We start from the raw sequence: 19,437 nt of genomic DNA on the forward strand, positions 1-19,437 counted from the left end.
CTATCTCATGTACTTTGGACCTGTCAGGGGAGAGCAGTCCGTAAAAAGGATATCGTGTTTGGTCAAGTGGAGGGGCGGCAACAAAGAGGAAGGCCCTCCACACGATGGACGGACACAGGGCTCCAACAGTGGGCCCCAACATGACAATTGTGAGGGCAGGGCAGGACCTGGGAGTGCTTCCTTCTGTTCCACACATGGGTCGGAACTGACTGGCAGCACGTAACAACCACAACAAAGAAAGCCCAACTCACTGCCATCGCTTTGGTCCTGACTCATGGTGACCCTGTAGGGCAGGTAGAACTGCCCTCTGTGGGAGTACCAAGCCCCGTCTTTCTCCCTCAGAGGGGCTGCTGGTTTCAAACCGCGGAGGTTATTGTTAGCAGCCTGATGTGTGGCCACTCTGCCACCAAGGCTCCAACAGCTCCAACAACAATAACAACCACAACAGCAAGAACACCTGCTTATTGCTTACCTCCTCCTGTAACATGAAACTTCTTTCTCACCACTGTTGCATCTCTAGCCACTGGGAGTGGGCATAACATCTGTGCTCGCGAAACCCCCTTTTTGAATGAATGAATGAATGGGCACAATGCTGTTTCATGTGCTTGGATGCCATGTTGCGACCTTCTATTTTATCTCAAAATTTTTCACCCATAGAGATCAGTAGTCTAGGTCTAGTTTTCAGCACCTTGTATTACTACATTAATCAAGTGAGATAAAGTGTCAGTATTACATTTCCCTTTGTAATTTGAAGCTGTAAATCTCCATATAAAGGAAGCACGTCAAGTCATTCCTTAGTCATGACTTGAGTATTTCTTCAGGATGTAGGGTGACCATGAAAGGAATGGCTGTGGCTAAAACAGCAGCAGCAGCAGTCTTGCAAACATCATGCGAGCCTCTTGATTGCCAATCCCACTGTCTGGCCGTTAGGGAGCGCCCGGTATGTGCCGGGCGCCATACATGCTGAGCTGAGCTACAGGGTTGGGCAGACCTGGCCTGGAATCCTGGTTCAGTCTCTGACCACTCATGTAACCCTGGCTGTATTTCTCTAATTATTTCCCCATTCCAAAAATTAAATCAACTTCTGAGGATTCCTGTGGAGTCGAACCTCGCACATGTGGAATATTGTTCATCCTGCTCAATACAGCATCGTGCTATCCGTTAAATGTGTGACAGAAGGCTCAGTGCATGATGCTGGGAGTTGGGTGGGTGATTCTCGTGGTTAGGGTCAGTTGAGTCGGCTGGCTCTCTCATGGGTCTGGGTCACTTGATGGCTCAGACCAGCAATTGGATGGTCTAGGATGGCCTGGCTTGTGTACCATGCACCAACTGTTGCTCATGCAGATGTCGGCTTAAACTTACGGTTCTCCATCTGGTTCATTGTAGTAGAGGCATGGACAATGGCGATCGCAGTCAGCGGCTTCAGATTCCCCGGGCAATAGTGGCTGCTGAGCTAACATCCACAAACACTGCTGTGTTCACTAGTAGCTTCATGGAAATGGCAAGCAACGCCCTTTAAGAGCAGAGAGCTCCAACTCTTCTCTCTGCAGTCCCAGCAAGCAATGCATGGACAAGGACCCCGAGCACAAACAGGATCTCAGGACATGGTGGCTGTCTCGCTCCGCTTTCCTGTCCTACCAAGGCAAGAGTCACAAACACATGGTCAGATAAGCACCCAATATTAGCCAGAGGTGACCAGTGGAGACTGGTGACAACTGGCACCAGCTGGTGAACTCCTCATACTTTATCTCATTTGATACCACATGGAATGCTGAGTGGCGTCTGGTTGCTCCTTTTTTCCCACCCCAGAAATGGTGTCAACTTCCCTGTTTTTTTTAAAAAAATTTTAATCATTTTATTGGGGGCTCACACAACTCTTATCACAATCTATATATACATCCATGGTGTCAAGCACTTTTGTACATTTGCTGCCCTCATCATTCTCAAAACATTTGCTTTCTACTTGAGCCCTTGGTATCAGCTCCTCATTTTCCCCCTCCTTCCCCGCTCCCCCTTCCCTCAGGACCCTTGATAATTTATAAATTATTATTATTTTGTCATATCTCACGCTGTCTGACATCTCCCTTCACCTGTTTTTCTGGTGCCCATCCCCCAGGGAAGAGCCAGTAATGATGCGGGTGCACTGGCTGAATCTGGCTCTTGGCCTGCCGTTTGTGACCCATTTGCTCCTCGGCCATTGCCTTGAATTTTGACCCAGAGTGATTCCATCAGTGTTTCCCAGACTGAGCATCTTTATGGGGGCAGACGGCCTCCTTCTCCGAAGGCCAGCTGATGAGTCTGAACCATCATCACCTGTGGTGAGCAGCCCAAGACTCACCCATCAGGCCTCCAGTGCACCCCCATCAAGTGCAAGTGTATATCCGTAGATGAAGGCTGACTACACATCTATTAAGGTTTGTGAAGTTTGCATATCTGCCGGGTCCTGGTGCATTCCAGGATCTCATAAGAACCTTTCCTGGTTCACCGGAGGGGGTCTTAAGTGCCCGGCTGCCTGGTGAGATTTGGAGGATCCAGCATCATCGGGGTATAGGAAATCGTTCGCATCCCTAGTTACTCATTGGTGGTCACCAGAGGAGTGGCCTCTATTCCCACCCTATAGTACGGTTTCTGCTTCTGTGACTCTCCGTTACTAAATTAGAAGGTCCAGGCACGATACCATAATCTGTATATAAACACTTATGATCTATTTTTATTATTTTTTTAGTGTTGAATGAATAACAAGTCAACTAAGGTCAGGGCTCCTTGTGGCATGTCAGAAACTCCACAATAGAATAGACTGTTGTGTCACCATCAGAAAGCTAAAGTAACCTACCCGATGTTAGGTTGTTTATAGACCAGCCAGAAGCATCTCGTTTCCCAAAATGGTTGGCAAAACCCCAAACCTTTCTGCAATCATGTCAAGCATCATAATGGTCAGGCCTTACTTTCCAAATTAGGTTAGGAGACTGCAGCACCAAGAGTGTACTTCCTCAGGCCCGTGCCTCTGGTTTTTCAACAAGCTCCTTGCAGGAAGGGTGTGATGAGCAATTGCGTTGGACTAGTTGGGAGCCTATCCTAACAGGTCAGCTGGAGAGCATTCGTGAATTCAGGTGGGAAAAGGAAAAGATACGTGGGTAGTGAGGGAGTCAGGGGCAGAGTGGGTAGGATTTGTCAGTTCACTGGATGTGGATGATCAACGAGGAGCTAAAAATAATTCAAAGATTTAGATCCCAGCTGATGGCGTGCAGGTTTATGGCCACGAAAGAAAAGAAACCAGAGGAGAAGGGAGGCAGCCGTTTGTTTGCGATATGAAAATAATAACAAGCAAGGGTCCATGAGGGGGGGATAGAGGGAAAAAAGAGGGGCTGATCCCAAGGGCTCAAAAGAAAGTAAATGTCTAGAAAAGAACGATGGCAACATTATGGCTGATGCAATTGACGTATGGATTGTGATAAGAGTTGTAAGCGCCCCCAATAAAATGATCTCCCAAAAAATAAATAAAACAAAACAACAGTTTAAAAAGAAAATAAAAAGGAGCCCTCCTCCGTAACCTTTCATCTTCACTCTTCTTTGAGCTTGGAGAAACGAGGTACGGCTGTCAGGCTGGAGTGTCCCCGAGAGGCAGGCAGGCTGGGGACGCTCAGTCGCTCTGTGAGTCCAGATGGACAAAGCTGAAAGGTGCGCCCTTGTCCCGGCCAGAGGAGCTTTGCTGCTGGGGAGGAGGGGAGATTTCGGCTGAACATGCTTTGGGTTGGTACAACTTGTAAGTGCTCTGTTTCAAAGCCACATTGTTTGAATGGCCTATTTCATAACTACACATAGCTTTCCCAAATAAATGGTGTCTGTAGAATGTTCAGGTTAATTCAGGAGCCCAGAATTCAAGAGTATTTGTGCTGGCGCGACTGAGCCTTCTTTCTTAATAAGTCATCTTGGCATTTTGTCAACGGCTTGATTTGCTTTTCTAAGAAACGAGATGCATACTTCCTGTGTCTTTGTGCTATTCACAGATCTACCATGCAGGGAGAAGAGAAGATACACAAGATACTGTTGGATCTTGCCTCCATCTCTTCGGAAAGCTCCCAGCCTCTGAGGCGGTCCGTGGAAGGATTAGCGTTGGTCCACGCTTAGAGCGATGTGTCCAGGGCTCCTCGTGTGAGTTCCGTGCCACCCTCCAAAGGACCTCCATATCTCAGTACATCACCGGGTCCCTCCTAGAAGCCACCACCTCTTTAGGAGCAAGAAGCAGCCCGCTCAATACTTTTGGAGGATCCACTGGACGAATAATGCTGAAAGGTAATGTCTGAAATTTCACTCTCACCTTTTCGCCTTTGAGTGGTAGAATGGCTTGCCATGGACCACCTGATGGAAGCTTGAGTTCACTTAGCAGCAAACTTCAATAAAGGTGGTTGCTTTAGGAAGAGGGCAGTTGGTCCCGGATCAAAATCCTCTAAAGTAGAAGCATTGCAAATATGAAATATTAAGATTTTGAGATTTCATTTTGGAAAATAGTAAATGGTTAAGACACCATTTTTAATTAATTTTTTTAATTAAGGAAAGTCATTCCTTCTAGTGGTAACCCATGAAAGAGTCCTTTTGCTGCTCCAAGGTGCTTGTGAGCACGGATAGTCATGTGATCACAGTGAGCACCAGCAGTGATTGCAAACAGCGTGGACTTACAGTTCTCCTTCGTCCCCCAAAGTCCAGCATCCATAGGTTCAGCATATTGACCAGAAAACCCATAGAGCGTCTTAGAAGGACGAGATAGCCATGCATTTCATGAATAAAGAAAGCCGATGGGAAAGCTTCCCACGAGTCGCAGACAGGCAGGTCAGAAATGGCAACGCACTAGAGAACCTGGGAGACTTAAGCCCTGACAGCTGTCACAACCTGCTTGGCAGCCTGCCCTGGCAGGAAGCTGCCAGCCAGATGGGGACCACGCAGAGCAGCATTTCACTGCCCAGAGGCTGCCAAGAGCTGCTCTGACATCCGGTCATTTCTCTCAGGCGGAGATCTGGGGCTCGTGAGCCAGAGACCTTATCCCTGGGGCCTGAGATGAAACCACCCCCTCTGTCCATACACCTGGTGCCACGGTGGTTTGCTTTCTGGACTCATCTTCCCTCCTGGATTATAAATGATGACAGGGGAATCAGAAGTGTAGCCGCCTTCATCCAGAAGGCTCATGGGAAGGACCGGGGTTTTATTCCCAGCCAGCGCCCCTCACGCACAGAGATCACCCATCTGTCTGTGGCAGATGACGTGTTGCCAGGATGTTGAACAAGGAGTCCAGATGGCAGAGTGGGTTGCAGGTTGAGTTGCTAGCCTCAAGGTTGCCAGTTCAAACACACCAACCCCTCACAGGGAGAAAGTTGAGGCTTCTGGTCCCCTAAAGATTTCCAGCCTTGCAAGCACGCGCGGGCAGTTCTATCTCTCCTAGAGAGTCGCTATGAGTTGGAACGGACTTGGTGGCAGTGATTTATGGTGCCGACTAGGTGTCAGTGAACCTCCAGGCTTGAACAGACTAGGAAGACGGGCTTGGCAATCTGCTTGTGAACATCAGCCACTGACAACCCTCTGGGTGGCGGGTCTAGTCCCAGGCCACAGCCGGACTGGGTGGTTTTCTTCCACTCTGCCCAGGGTGGGCATGAGTCTACGGTGTGATGCTGCAGGCTAGGCATTGGACTCCTACCCATGAACTGAACAGTTCAAGCCCACCAGTTGCTCCATGGAAGACAGATGAGGTTGGGTGTTCCATAAGGATTTGTAGTATAGAAACCCCCGTATAGCAATTCTACTCTGCCCTACCGGTTTCTCTGAGTTGGAATCCATTGAGCAGCAGTGCATTTTCAGTGGGTCAGCATGGGCCGTTGCCGCTGTGGACAAACCAGCAGGTTCCTGTCTTCAGAGAGGGTGGTCTCTGGGTGGTAACGAATCCTCCCTCTATGGGGAGCGTCTTCACTCTGAGGTGGCTCCACGTCCCTGCCAAGGCGCCCTCCTCGTTTGACACTGGAATTGGCACGACCTCAGTGCTTCATCTCGTGAGGGCAAAATGCCAGGGCCTCACCTTGTGAGTTAATCAACCTGTGTTTCCCAGGTACCTACTCTGCCCACTAGTGTAAAGGTGTGCTGGCAGATCCTACTGAAGTTTAAGCCCATTCGCTTGCCGTTAAAGTGTGGCTGATCTTAATGAAGAAGCCAGAGTTGTAGGCACCAAGTAACAGAATAATTTAAGACTGCGGAGACGTCAGTGCCGGGTAGCAGGGAAGTGACTCTCTGTGTTCTCAGTCTGGAGGAAGGACTTGCTCTCTTGAAACCTTTCTGTCAACTTTGGAATCGCTTCCCGTGGCGTTTTCAGACCTTGTGTGCGTCACAGTGGAGCACGTGTTTCAAGATGTGTCAGTAGAAGAAAATGCATCTGAGAAACCAGCTGGGCCTCCAAGGTCCCTGAGTACTCTCTGCCTCATCAACCATTTGGTTTTGAACTTGATGGGCCATGTGCTCTGCCAAGGGGCCCGGAGGCCATGCCCGTTGCTCGGATTGGATGGTCTCTAGAGCATGTGTCTCCCAGAGCACAACATTGGGTCCCGCCTTCAGTTGTGCAGTGCTGATGAAAGTCTGTGGGGAGCGCACAGTGTGCATTCAGTCCTCAGCTTAGGAAGGAGTTTTGTTCCAGAGGCTCATTTCTCAGGAGTTGTATGGCACTTGGAAACGGTGATAATGAAATATGAGAAGTTGTGATTCTTGTCCTAAAAGCATCTTTAATTCATAATACAGTTGAAATCTGGATACTTCCCATGGACTAAAGAAAAACAAAACAAATGATTACAATTGGATGCTGAGAGTCAACCCAAAGAGCAATACAAGGGAGTACGAAAGGCATTTCTTTGAAAATGTCTTACAATTGAGGATGGGAATAATTCTAATTAAATCTGAGCATAGAGTTAAATTAAGACTTTTTTGGAGACTTCAAAAAGAACTTATTACCACTGCAGAGGTTTTAGATGTTGACAACTCTGGTTAATTTCACTTCAAAACTCATATTAAGAATGAGAAAACGGGCCCAGTAGCATATTCTTTCTTTTCTTCTTTTTGAATGAGAGGCTGAAAAATGTGAGGAAAGGGAGAAGAGGAGCAACACAGCGCCCCATCTTCTCTTTCGCTCCTTCAAGAAAGAGGAAAGGAGGGATCAAGGGGAGTGGTCTGTTCCTTGGGGGAGGTGATGTCTGAAGTGGATTGAATGGAATTGGGAATAGACTAAAAGGGGGAGGGGCGTCTTTTGTAGGTCGTTGGTCTCAGAGTTATTAAGATATAATAAAGAACTGAAGGTGTGGAAGAGAGACAAGACGCCTAACAGTTTTTCACCTGGCTTCCAGTGGGCCCAAACCCACTTATCTTCTGGAAATGCCTTTGCGATCCAGATGGGCTTGAAACTGCCTGCAGTAGGTGAGCGTTAAAAACCAGAATCAAACTCAACTGCCAGCTTGTCAATTCTAACCCATAGGGACCCTATGACACAAGGTCCCTGTGGGTCTCTGAGAGTGAAACTCTTTACAAAGGAGCTCTGGTGGCGTAGGGGTGGAGCGGCTGATGGTTTCAAACTGTTCTCCTTTCGGTTAGCAACCCAACTCATGACCACTCTACCAGCAGGCTCCTAGGTGAGAATAGGAAGAGAAAATGGCCAACCCAGCGTTCATCTTCACAGGGCGTTCACAGTGAAGAATTAGTAACTCCAGGCTTAAATATCCCCGTGAGCGTCCATTCCCCCAGGGCTGAAGCAGCTCCAGAAGGCCGGGCAACAGGCGGCACACAGCATTCTGGGCTTTCTGCCTCCGGGACTGCGAAGGGTGGTCCGTCTGCCCACTTGAAAGTGTGACAACTGATGGGAAACTTTGGTGTGAGGCAATCATCAGCAAAGGCACATCATTGATGACAAGGGTGCGCGATCTGAAAACAGAAAGACGGAGAGTCCAACACGGCGCAGCCAAGGGCACTCTTTCTTTTTCTCTTTTTAATTGTCGTTTGGAGGAAAGTTTACAGAACCACTTCATTCTCCATCCAACATTATGCACACATTTTGGCTTGGCGCCCTTTCCTGTTCCTCTCGGGGTTCCCCAGTAGCACTCATCTTTCTTTTCTGGCCTTTCCAGCCTCTGAGCTTTGTTTCAGGGCACAGGCTGCCCTTTGGGCCTCTAAGAGTTGAGTGAAGACTGCATCCTCCCTGGTACCCTTGAGATCTGCTTGCCTCCCTCTCCCTGCCCCCTTTTTCCTTTCTCACCACCTTGCTAAGACTCTCAGAACTGACTCCGCACAGTGTCAAAAGAAGCACTGACTTTAATTATCAGGACCTTCCTAACTCCATCAGCAGCTTTTCTTTCTTGCTTTCTCCTCTGCGTTATTTTCTTTTTTCAGTGTTCTGTGAGAATGGTAAAGTAATAAGTGAGAGGAAAAACCGAGATGACTAAGAGCAATATAAAACACCGAGGTCAAAAGTTATGCAAATAGAGATAAGAAGATTTTTCAAATAACTCAGCTGAGTGTTTTCATATGTACTTGTCGTACATTATCACAATGTGTAATGACAAGTTGAGAAGCAGCAAACTCATTCTTCCTTCTGAAACGATTGCTAAGTAATGCCTGTAAATAAAAGGATTAAATAGATACATCTAACCAAGACAAAACTGAGGTGCCCCTCTTTGCACACGCGGCAGGAAAGGAAAGTTTGCTATTCATTTTGAGCCGGGTTGAGCGTGTTGTGTTTGTGGTGTGTACCCAGAATGGCCCCATTACAGTGATAAGTCGTCTATAGACTTTAATGGAACATTAACATGGAAGCAAGCAGTGCCTCGCAGGTTTAAAATTCTCGGTTCAAATTAGGGAACATTATGTTTCTGATAAAAGAGTCAAATACATTTTCAACTTGTTTTCTTTTGCTGCAATATGTATATTCTCTTTGAATTGTGTTCCAAAGCTAATAGATTTGAGTATGAAACAAGACGTTGTAATAGGATTACAAACACATTTGAACGGCATGACTGAGCCCCATAACTAATTACGTTTATAAAAGCTGTCTTACCTGACTTCCTCCTAATCAAAACAATTACTCTTTACATGCCTCCCAGGCAGGGGAAAGGCGTGTGCATAGTTCTAATTCCAAGATACAGGTTTATTTAAATAAATTCCTGATTTATCATTTTAATGACCCCGGGCCTCATTTCTTGATATTTCAAAGCCAGCTTTATTTTAATTTGGAGTAGCTTTCTGGACCAAGATTTGGGAGGTGCCTGCCATGTGCTAGGGCTGTGTCATCTCTGGGCAGAAGGCAAATGATTACATCTGGGAGTCTTCAACTTGTGAAAACGAGATTTCTCTTTGCAGAGAAAATGCAACGGTAGCCACTGATCACGTGCAGAGAATTCAGACAGTGCAGGACTCAGTGGGTGGTCGGGTGTATTGTTTATTGCACCAGAAAGTGTGGTAGCCACAGCGAGTAGCGGAAGTCCCTTGCCTTGTGATCACAGGTGGTCAGATATCATACAGGAGTGTAGCTCCATCACCAAGTGTGGCTGGGGAGTGTCACCTCAGGCTCAGGTATAATTTAGGATTGCCGCTACATCAGCGGTTCTCAACCTGTGGGCCGTGACCCCTTTTGGGTGGGGGAAGGTGTCAAAGGACCCTTTCACAGGGTTCACCTAAGACCATCAGAAAACACAAGGTATTTCCTGGTGGTCTTAGGTACCGGGACACCGCTCCTCTATCTGTCTCTAGGAGGATCCAACCACATGCAGATATACTGATCTGGTGAGAAAGAAGTTATCTCAGCCTTCCGCACTGATGTTGGTATTTTACACATACTGTTGCAAAATGTAGCAATGGAGCTTGCTGTTATATTAAGACTGTTACCCATGCTATACCATGCTTCAAAACAAAATTCATTTACTTGTAATTAGAAATCAATATTTCACAATAGTTAATTACATATTGTTTTGTGATTAATAAATATGCTTTAAGGATGTTCAATTTGTAGCAATGAAAATACATCTGGCATATCAGATATTTACATGATGATTCATCACAGTAGCAAAATGACAGTGATGAAGTAGCAACGGAGATAATTTTATGGTTGGGGGTCACCACAGCATGAGGAACTGTATGAAAGGGTCGGGGCATGAGGAAGGTGGAGAACCACTGCTCTGCACCCAGGTGTGACCCCATGCTCATGAATGGCCAGCGAAGGTGACTCCATCCGCACGTATGAACGCCAAGAAGTATGACTCCAAGTCCCTGCTCTTCACAAGGAGGAATGAAGTCACCCACCTCACGTACTGCTGGGACACGATGTTTCTTGAGTGAAAACAGCGCTGTCTGCTTTGGCTGGGAGCAGGGGTCAACCAGAAGGATGGTATACTTTTTTGTGAATTTTTGGCAAGATGACATCACCATTTTTCCCATCTCTAAAGAGAAAGCTGGGCACGAAGGGACGGTTGGAGTTGGACAGAATTAGAATGCCATGTGTTTACAGGATTTTCAGATCTTGTGGCACACTGTTGCTCTGAGTGCTTGCGTGTGCGACTTCATCAAAAGCCATCTTGCAGGTAGGTGAGGGAGGCACTGAGGGAGGTATTGGTGAGGAGGAAGCCGAGACCCAGCAATGTTAAGAAGGTGGGTCATGACAGAGTCAGAAGTTGGATTCAGGCAGTCCCTCCTATCATCCCTACAAATATTCCAAGCCCTTTACCTGCTTATCTCACCTGTCCTTGTGACAGCCTCGTGACGACGAAGTTATAGTTCCAGGAAACTGAAGCTCAGAGAGCTTGAAGGACTAGTGAAGGCCTCAAGCTGGCGGGTCCTGCCACCCGAGGGCAATCTGCTCCAAGGCCTGTGGTCATACAACACGGGTTGAACATCTAGCCCCCTCATCGCCTGGCTAAGCACCTTGGTTCATAACCTGTGTTAGAAAGCCCAAGTCCTTTAGGAAGAGGTAGCATGAATAGATCTTGACAGCTTAATGGATCTAGTGGGAATAAAGGGAGCAGAATCTTAAGGTGAATGTTAATTTTATCTTTTAAAGAAGTTCTTTCCTGTCTTTCCCCTGGATTTTTAATAGCTTTCATCCTAAACGCAATAGAACTGTTGAAGTGTGTGCCCCTTCTCTTCCTGCTATCACTTAAAGAAGCTCGGAAATCTAATCATAACAATGATTAGATTCCAAAGTGCCTCCCCCAAAAGTTGGCTTAGCACCTGATAAAACTAAACTTTTTTTTAATCATATTGGGGCTCATACAACGCTTATCACAATCCATGCATAGGTCAATTGTGTAAAGCACACTTATATATTATTTGCCCTCATCATTCTCAAACACTTTTTCCGCTTGGGCTCCTGGAATCAGCTCATTTCTTTTTTTCTTTTCCCCTCCCTCCCCAAGAGCAATGTAACCATGAGGAATTACTGAAACCCAAATGAAGGCTGAGCATGATAGTGGGATGAGAGGAAAGCAAAAGGAAATAGAAGAAAGAATAAGAGGCAAAGGGCATACATAGAGGTCTAAATACAGGCATGTACATATGTAAATATATTTATGATTATGGGGGAAATAGATCTATGTGCATACATTTATAGGTTTAGTAGTAGGGTAGCAGATGGACATTGGGCCTCCACTCACGTACTCCCTCAATGCAAGAACACTTTGTTCTATTAAATTGGCATTCCATGACACCCACCTTCCCGACACAATCGCTAAAGACAAACGTGTGCATAAGCAAATGTGAAGAAAGCTGATGGTGCCCGGCTATCAAAAGATAAAGCGTTTGGGGTCTTAAAGCCTTCTGGATGAAGGCGGCTACACTTCTGATCCCCCGTCATCATTTATAATCCAGGAGGGAAGATGAGTCCAGAAAGCAAACCACGGTGGCACCAGGTGTATGGACAGAGGCGGGGGAGGGGGAGTCATCTCAGGCTTCCAGGAGGAAGGTCTCTGGCCCACAAGCTTAAAGGTAAACAAGCGGCCATCTAGCTGAGAAGCAACAGAACCCACATGAAAGAAGCACACCAGCCTGTGTGATCACGAGGTGTTGAAGGGATCTGGTAGCAGACACCAAAGAACAAAAGCCATCATTGTGTGCTCATCTTCCCCATAAAAACTAAACTCTTAAATGCTTGAATTTTTTTAAATGGTTCTTAAAGTTTTATAAAACCACATGAATAGGAAATTGTGTTTCTCCAGAAAGGCCAAACAAACAAACCCATTGCCGTCAAAGTGATTAAGATTCATGGTGGACCTATGTAGTTTCCAAGGCTGTAATTGTTTTAAAATCATTTTATTGGGGCCTCACACAACTCAACACAATCCATCCATCCATCCATTGTGTCAAGCACATTTGCACATTTGTTGCCATCATCATTCTCAAAACATTTGCTTTCTACTTGAGCCCTTGGTATCAGCTCCTCATTTTCCCCTCCCTCCCCATCCCACCACTATGAACCCTTGATAATTTATAAATTATTATTTTGTCATGCCTTACACTGTGCAACATCTCCTTTCACCCACTTTTCTGTTGTCTGTCCCCCAGGGAGGGTGTTATATGTAGATCTTTGTAATCGATTCCCCCTTTCTACCCCTCCTTCCCTCTACCCTCCTGGTATCGCCACTCTCAGCACTGGTCCTGAAGAGATCATCTATCCTGGATTCCCTGTGTTTCCAGTTCCTATCTGTACTAGTGTACATCCTCTGGTCTAGCCAGATTTGTAAGGTAGAATTGGGATCAGGATAATGGGGGTGTGGAAGAAGCATTAAAGAGCTAGAAGAAAGTTGTATGTTTCATTGTTGCTACACTGCACCCTGAGTGACTCCTCTCCTTCCCACGACCCTTTCTGTAAGGGAATGTCCATTTGCCTACAGATGGGCTTTGAGTCCACACTCCGCACTCCCCCTCATTCACAATGATATGATTTTCTGTTTTTGATGCCTGCTACCTGATCCCTTCAACACCTTATGATCACACAGGCTGGTGTGCTTCTTCCATGTGGGCTTTGTTGCTAGATGGCCGCTTGTTTACCTTTAAGCCTTTAAGGCCCCAGATGCTTTATCTTTTGATAGCCGGGCACCATCAGCTTTCTTCACCACATTTGCTTATGCACCCGCTTTGTCTTCAGCGATCGTGTAGGGAAGGTGAGCATCATGGATGCCAGTTTATTAGAACAAAGTGTTCTTGCATTGAGGGAGGACTTGAGTGGAGGCCCAATGTCCATCTACTACCTTAATACTAAACCTATAAATATATACGCATAGATCTCTTTCCCCACCATCACATATAAGTATATTTCTGCATGTCCATGGGGCTGTACATCTTTATTAGAACAGATGTGCTCGCCTTTCCCATGGTCATCGGAAAGAGGCAGGTTGGTTTACTTAGAAGAGGATAGCAAGTAGACGGACGAAATTGAGGAGTCAAGAAATACGCCCACGCTGAGTGCTGACAATGGGGGCTTAAAAGTTCTATTTAAAGCAATTACCAGTAGAAAAATAAAACAATCATCAATAGACAAGTAAAGGGTAAGGAGGGGAGGGAAAAAATGATCTGATACCAAAGGTTCAGGTAGGAAGAAAATGTTTTGAAAAGAACGATGGCGACAAATGTGCTTGACACACTGGATATGCGGATTGTTTGAAGAGCTGCAAGAGCCCCCAGTAAAATGATTTTGAGAAAAATGAAAGTATATATGCATACAATAACCAGGAGGGGTAGAGGAAATGCTTTATCGTTCATCAAGACAATTTAGTGCATTCTTCTTGACAGTATGTGAAGAAATAGGAGTGTAAACATGTACATGTTTACATGTAACAAGATTACCACCAAAGAAAGCAGAGAAACTCTGTAAACACGAAGCTTTTCTTGTCCTAAGATGAGGAGAGAGGCGCGATAAAGCAGACAAGTGTTACTTGTGCTCTTTCTCTCTGGTTAGCAATGTCAGCCTCTGAGTCACTTCTTGGGTGAAAGATGGGCATCCACTGTGTTCTTTTGGAGTCTCGACTTCACTGTGTCACCTTGAATTGTGTTTGTCGTGATGAAGAAAACCAGAAACCAAGCTCACTGCTCTCGAGTCCATACTGCCGTCACTAGGTGCTATCAAATCACTTCTGACTCGACAGTGCAAGATATGACCAAAGAATAATTCATAAATTATCAAGGGTTCATGAGGGAGGGGGGAGTGGGGAGAGAGGAAAGGGAGAAAATGAGGAGCTGATGCCAGGGGCTTAAGTGGAGAGCGAATGGTTTGAGAATGATGAGAGTAACGAATGTACAAATGTGCTTTATTACAATCGATGTATGTATGGATTGTGATAAGTATCATATGAGCCCCAATAAAATGATTAAAAAAAATCATTTCCAACTCTCGGCAACCCCATGGGTAGCAGAATGAAGCACTGCCCCGTTGTGACTGACCTCACAATTGCTGCTGTCTTTTGAGCCCACTGTTCCAGCACTGTGTCAGTCCATCCCGTTGAGGGTCTTCCGTCTTTTGCTGACCCTCTACCAACGATGACGTCCTTCTCCAGGGATCAGTTCCTCCCGATAACATATCCAAAGTGACATCATCACTTCTACCGGTACTTCTTCCAAGACAGTTATTCATACTTCTTTGCAGCCCGTGGAACTTGCAGTATTCTCGACCAAAACCTTTATGAAGGGAACCCCCTAAAACCCCGCAATTGTGCCGGGCAGAGCTTTTGTAGTGTGCGTTTCCCCCCAAGGCGAGCATGAAACAACTAGCTCGGAGTTAGTGCACCCAGCGCAGTTGCCTGAGAAGTTAGTGCTCTCTGCGCACAGTGAATTTTTCTGTGCGAGCAGTTTCGTGCAAACCTCGTTTTTTGTGATGGCCGATTTAAGAGAGCAGTGTGCGGCTATGAATCTTGTTTCCTGCTTGGGAAAAATGCCACAGAAACGGTTGTGATGTTGAACAGTTTGATGTTGAGCAAGTCGAAAAGGTCGACTCGTAGTGTATTTGGAGCTCATTTCGCCCGGGCAGAGTGTTCATCAGGCTTTCTAGGAGGTTCCGAAAAGATTGAAGAACTTTGTATGACCGAAGAAAGGCCTGATTTGTGGCGGGGGGGGGGGGGGGGAGGCTGGTTTTGCCACCACAACAATGCACCTACTCACGCAGCCATCTCGGTGTGCCATCAGGTTTGGGCCAAAAAAATCCCCAGCATGGCTCTCTTTCCCCACACACCTGGCTCACCTGACCTCTCTTTGTGCAACTTCTTTTTGTTTCTGCGAGTGAAGAGGGACATGAAAGGACAGCGATTTGATGACGGAAGAGGTGAAGACAAAAACGAGGGAGGTGCTGTCAGCCGTCCACACAGATGAGTTTGAAACATGTTTCCAAGAATGGAATCACAGATTTGACCAATGTTTTAGGTGTAATGGAGAGTACTTTGCAGGTGATAATGTGGTTTTGTCAAAAAAATTCAAATACATAAATCCGATCTGGGGGGCACTCCCTTCATAGTTCAAATGTACCAATTCTTCTTCAGTCTTCCTTACTCATTATCTAAGTTTTACTTTTATAAGAGGTGATTGGAATATCATGTCCTCTTCAGAATCTGGCTTGAATTTTTAGCAGTTCCCTCTCAAGGTACTGCTGCAACCGTTTTTTAATTAATGACTGTAAATAAGACTCACATGCGCATGCACACGCACACAGAGCAAAAGATGTAGATGTTATTATGTATTTAATAAATGAAATGGTGATGCTGAGAGCGGAGCTGGTGATGATAAAAGTTTCCGCCGTTTACAGCACTTGGAATGCCAGCATTGCACTCCTTGAGTCAGACATTCATCCACCCAGAGATGCGCACAAGAAAGAAAAGTACCCTCTAGGTTTCCGTGGCTGTAGCTTAGAGAACTAAGCCTTCCGGGACACTTGGGAGGGGGTTCTCCAGAGGCTAGAGGCCACACACCTACATCAATGCCGTAGTTCAATTTTCCTTTGGGACTCATGCATTAGGTCATCCCTTGATTCCCCCCCTTTTTTTTTTTTTTTGGTCTGCTCTCAGAATGCATTCCTTTTTTAAAAAAAATCAAATGTGTATTGAACGACTACTGTGTGTAAATCACTGCGCTAGGCCCTGTGTATGTATAGATATATAGCAGTCAACAGGACACGGTCTGCTTTCAGGGAATGCCCTCCTAGTGGACGAGGTAGACAAGGAAACATGCACACCCAGAGCACTGTCAATGCCGCCGTTTACGTAGGGATGCAGGTGTCAGTCTCCAGGCATCTAAGGTGAAGTCTAAGATGAAAACCATCGTAGAGCAGGAGAATTGTGAACAGATATTCAACCCGGGAAACAAGCCCTGGTGTGGACTATGAGGCTTCTACTGTATTCCCTACTTTTGGCATCTCTTTTCTCTGCAGCTTAGGAAAACATAGACTTGTAGGGTTGAGAGCTTTGTCCAGAGATCTGTGATTGGCACAAAATTTAGTGGTCAACTTTAAATTTGTACATTTTTATGATGATAAATTACTCATTACAATAAAATTAAATGAGCTTTTCAGTCCAGGAAACTTATCCTTTTGAGTGTTTCTACGTTGTTTATTGTTTTAAAGGACTAAAGCTCATTTGAATGAGCTATGAAAATTCTTGTCCATGGGAACATAAGTGGAGCATAATAGAATATAATCTGTTTATAATAACATTTGGTTCAGTAGCAAATATTTAAGGGGGCGGGGAAGAAGGCCTCAAGATAGTCTGAGTCATTATTGTGACTTCTTTTGGAATTGAATCTCAAAACCAAGAACTCACAAAGAAATTAGCAGTACAGTTAAAGTCTCCAAAGGGCTTTGTTTGTTTTGCATGTTAGTGTTTTGAGGAACTGAATCTGATGGAAGATATGTTATCATTTTCTGGAACATCTACCAAGATTGTGACAATTTTAAATGCATGCATGGTGGCGTAGTGGTTACGAGTTGGACTGTGAGGTATAAGGTCAGCAGTTTGAAACCACCAGTCGCTCCTCTGGAGAAAGATGGGACTGTCGACTCAGGTCAAGAGTTCCAGTCTCATAAAACTCAGAGGTCAGCAGTGCCCTGTCCGCTCTGTGAGCCAGCACCAACCCAGTGGCATTGAGTGAGATCGACATGGTATCTCGCGTCTTCTGGCTTCGTCTCTCATCATCATGGCAAAATCATAAATTGTATCGTTTCTAATATGAATGCCACGCGTGATGCATGGAAACCTGAGCAGACTTGGGCTTCCAACCCTTTGACGTCCTCCTCCTAAAATTTAAATTCAGAAACATCTTTGGTGGGGGTGGCGTGGGGAGTAGTTTACCCCATTTATGCCGAGTCGCAGTTCTGCATTAATAAACAGAAATCCATTTCAAAGCGCTGTTGTCTGGATAATCTGAGAGTCTAGAAGAGAACTGAGACCCCAAACATTTGCTGTCACTCACACTTCCCTGTGCTCAGAGCCCGAGTCTTCAACCAAGATTGGTCAGCCAGCAGGGAGCAGAGCCAGTGTGTGAATGAATGCAAGGCTGTCTGAGGCCCACACGCAAGCTCGTAGCCACTGGGCAACATGCCTGTATTTGTTCCCCCGTCTGGGTACTAACTTTTCTCTCACTGCCATCGAGTCGATTCTGACTCATCTTGATCCTCCAGGGCTGGGTAGAATAGTGGTTACCCAGACTGTAAATTTTTGCAAGAGCTGAAAGCTTCATCGCTGTCCCCCAGAGCAGCTGATGGTTTTGAATTGCTGACCTTGTGGATAGCAGTCTTACCTGTAATCCACCCACTACACCACGGGGCTCCTTACTGACTTACACAAGGCCCTGTATATGAATGCATGTATATACATGTAACACATATGGACTAGTATGTTAGCATGTTTGAGGGGCCTTCAAAAAGTCCATGGGATCATGAAATTAAAAGGTAATGGAACTTTTGAAACCCCCTCTGCTGCATGTGTATATGTGGTTTTATGTAGACGCCCCGGGGCCGTGCTGTTGGAGCTGAGGCCTGATGTTAAGGAGAGAGGCGAGCAAAGAGCTGGAAGCAAGTTCCGGGCAGGACTCGTATGCTCAAAGGCCTGGTGGCAGCCGGGAGTGTGGTAAGCTCGAGGTCGTGATTGGAGATCAGAAAGCTGCAGGCACATCGTACTAGGGAAGTCTGGGAAAGTCTAGACAACATGCACCAACAAGGAACGAGTGCTTGTAAGGAGGATGGAGCTGCTCACCCCAATAAAGATATACAAAGCCCCAGAGATCCCATGGAGGGCTGATCTGAGCCCAAGGAGACCCCATGGCAGGGGGTTGGGTTTTTGGGTTAGGTCATTTAAGCCAACACTGGAAGAAACGGAGGCACTGAGTAGTAAAACATTGTCAGGTCTTACTAGCCAGCTCTGGTTACGTGCTTTGTATCCCTAAAAACCATGTGGAGCCACCAACAGGTTTGAAGCAGAAAAGTCCCCTTGTAGTTCCCATCAGAATAAACTAAAAGTACACCTACCTGCTCTGCCCCTCCCAGCCTCCCTTGGACCAAACGTGAAAATAATTCCATTCGAAACTGTCATGGAAATTGGATCTCAAAATAAAAGATGATTCTGAAATGCAAACCCAGATGGTGGGATTAATGAGAGGCTCTGCTCGAGTTTGGAGGGCGTGGGAAAAAGAGGAAGTGGCCTAGTAACCCAGCTTCCTGTAATTCCTGGGAACTGTAGTCCAAGAAATGGGCCGAAAGGAGAGGCTGGGGTGTAAACTAGAGATGAGGCAGTCATCCCCCGTCGAGCGCCCAAAACAAACAAGCCCGTGAGTCGATTTCCACTCTTGGCGCCCTCGTGTATGCCAAAGTAGAACTGTGCCCAATCGGCCTCTAAGCACCGGCAGCCGATGGCTGCCCCACCGCAGTCGCTGGCACTCTACCAGAGGCAGTCTCCGCAAAAAATGTTCGGGAGGGGGGTTGGTTTGCAGGAGATAAGAATGCCAGAGTGCTGTGTCCCAGGGAACAATGAGGCCGTTGTTTTTCTCAGTGATGAGTTCCAGAGTAAATAGAGTGAGAAATAAGGTTGATTTGGTAGGACCTGGACAGAATTTGGAATGAAAGGAGATTTTGTTATCGCATCCGAGAACCATTGGCAGCCACGTTTTGGGGAGGTTCGACCAACTGGTGCAGGTTGGGCCTGAGAGGCAGGGGCAGAGACTCCTTCAGAGTCACCCACTACTCCCTGCCAGCAGGCAAGTCCACCTCCTACACGCCCTACGAAGGGCTTCGGAAGCGGTAAATCTTTAAGAGAATAGACAGCCTCATCTTTCTCCCCAAGAGTGGCTGGTGGATTTGAACCACTGGTCTTGTGATTAGCAGCCCAAAGCCTAAACCCCAGTGCCACCACACTCCTTAGCAAGAAGGCTGACAATTACCAACCCAAATTATTATTTTTAGATTAG

General features: G+C 46.2%; 1 protein-coding gene across 5 annotated transcripts in view; it reads left to right on the plus strand.

The window, feature by feature from the left end:
- Nucleotides 1-19,437, plus strand: part of PLCE1 (phospholipase C epsilon 1) — a 319,921-nt gene that overhangs the window by 146,425 nt on the left and 154,059 nt on the right. For all 5 annotated transcript variants that reach the window (XM_075533992.1, XM_075533993.1, XM_075533995.1 and 2 more), the window contains exon 3: nucleotides 4,008-4,293. In XM_075533992.1, the coding sequence (XP_075390107.1) occupies nucleotides 4,008-4,293 (286 nt within the window). The remainder of the gene's footprint in view (nucleotides 1-4,007; nucleotides 4,294-19,437) is intronic.

The sequence above is a fragment of the Tenrec ecaudatus genome, chromosome 16, assembly GCF_050624435.1.
Source record: "Tenrec ecaudatus isolate mTenEca1 chromosome 16, mTenEca1.hap1, whole genome shotgun sequence".
Classification (NCBI taxonomy): domain Eukaryota; kingdom Metazoa; phylum Chordata; class Mammalia; order Afrosoricida; family Tenrecidae; genus Tenrec; species Tenrec ecaudatus.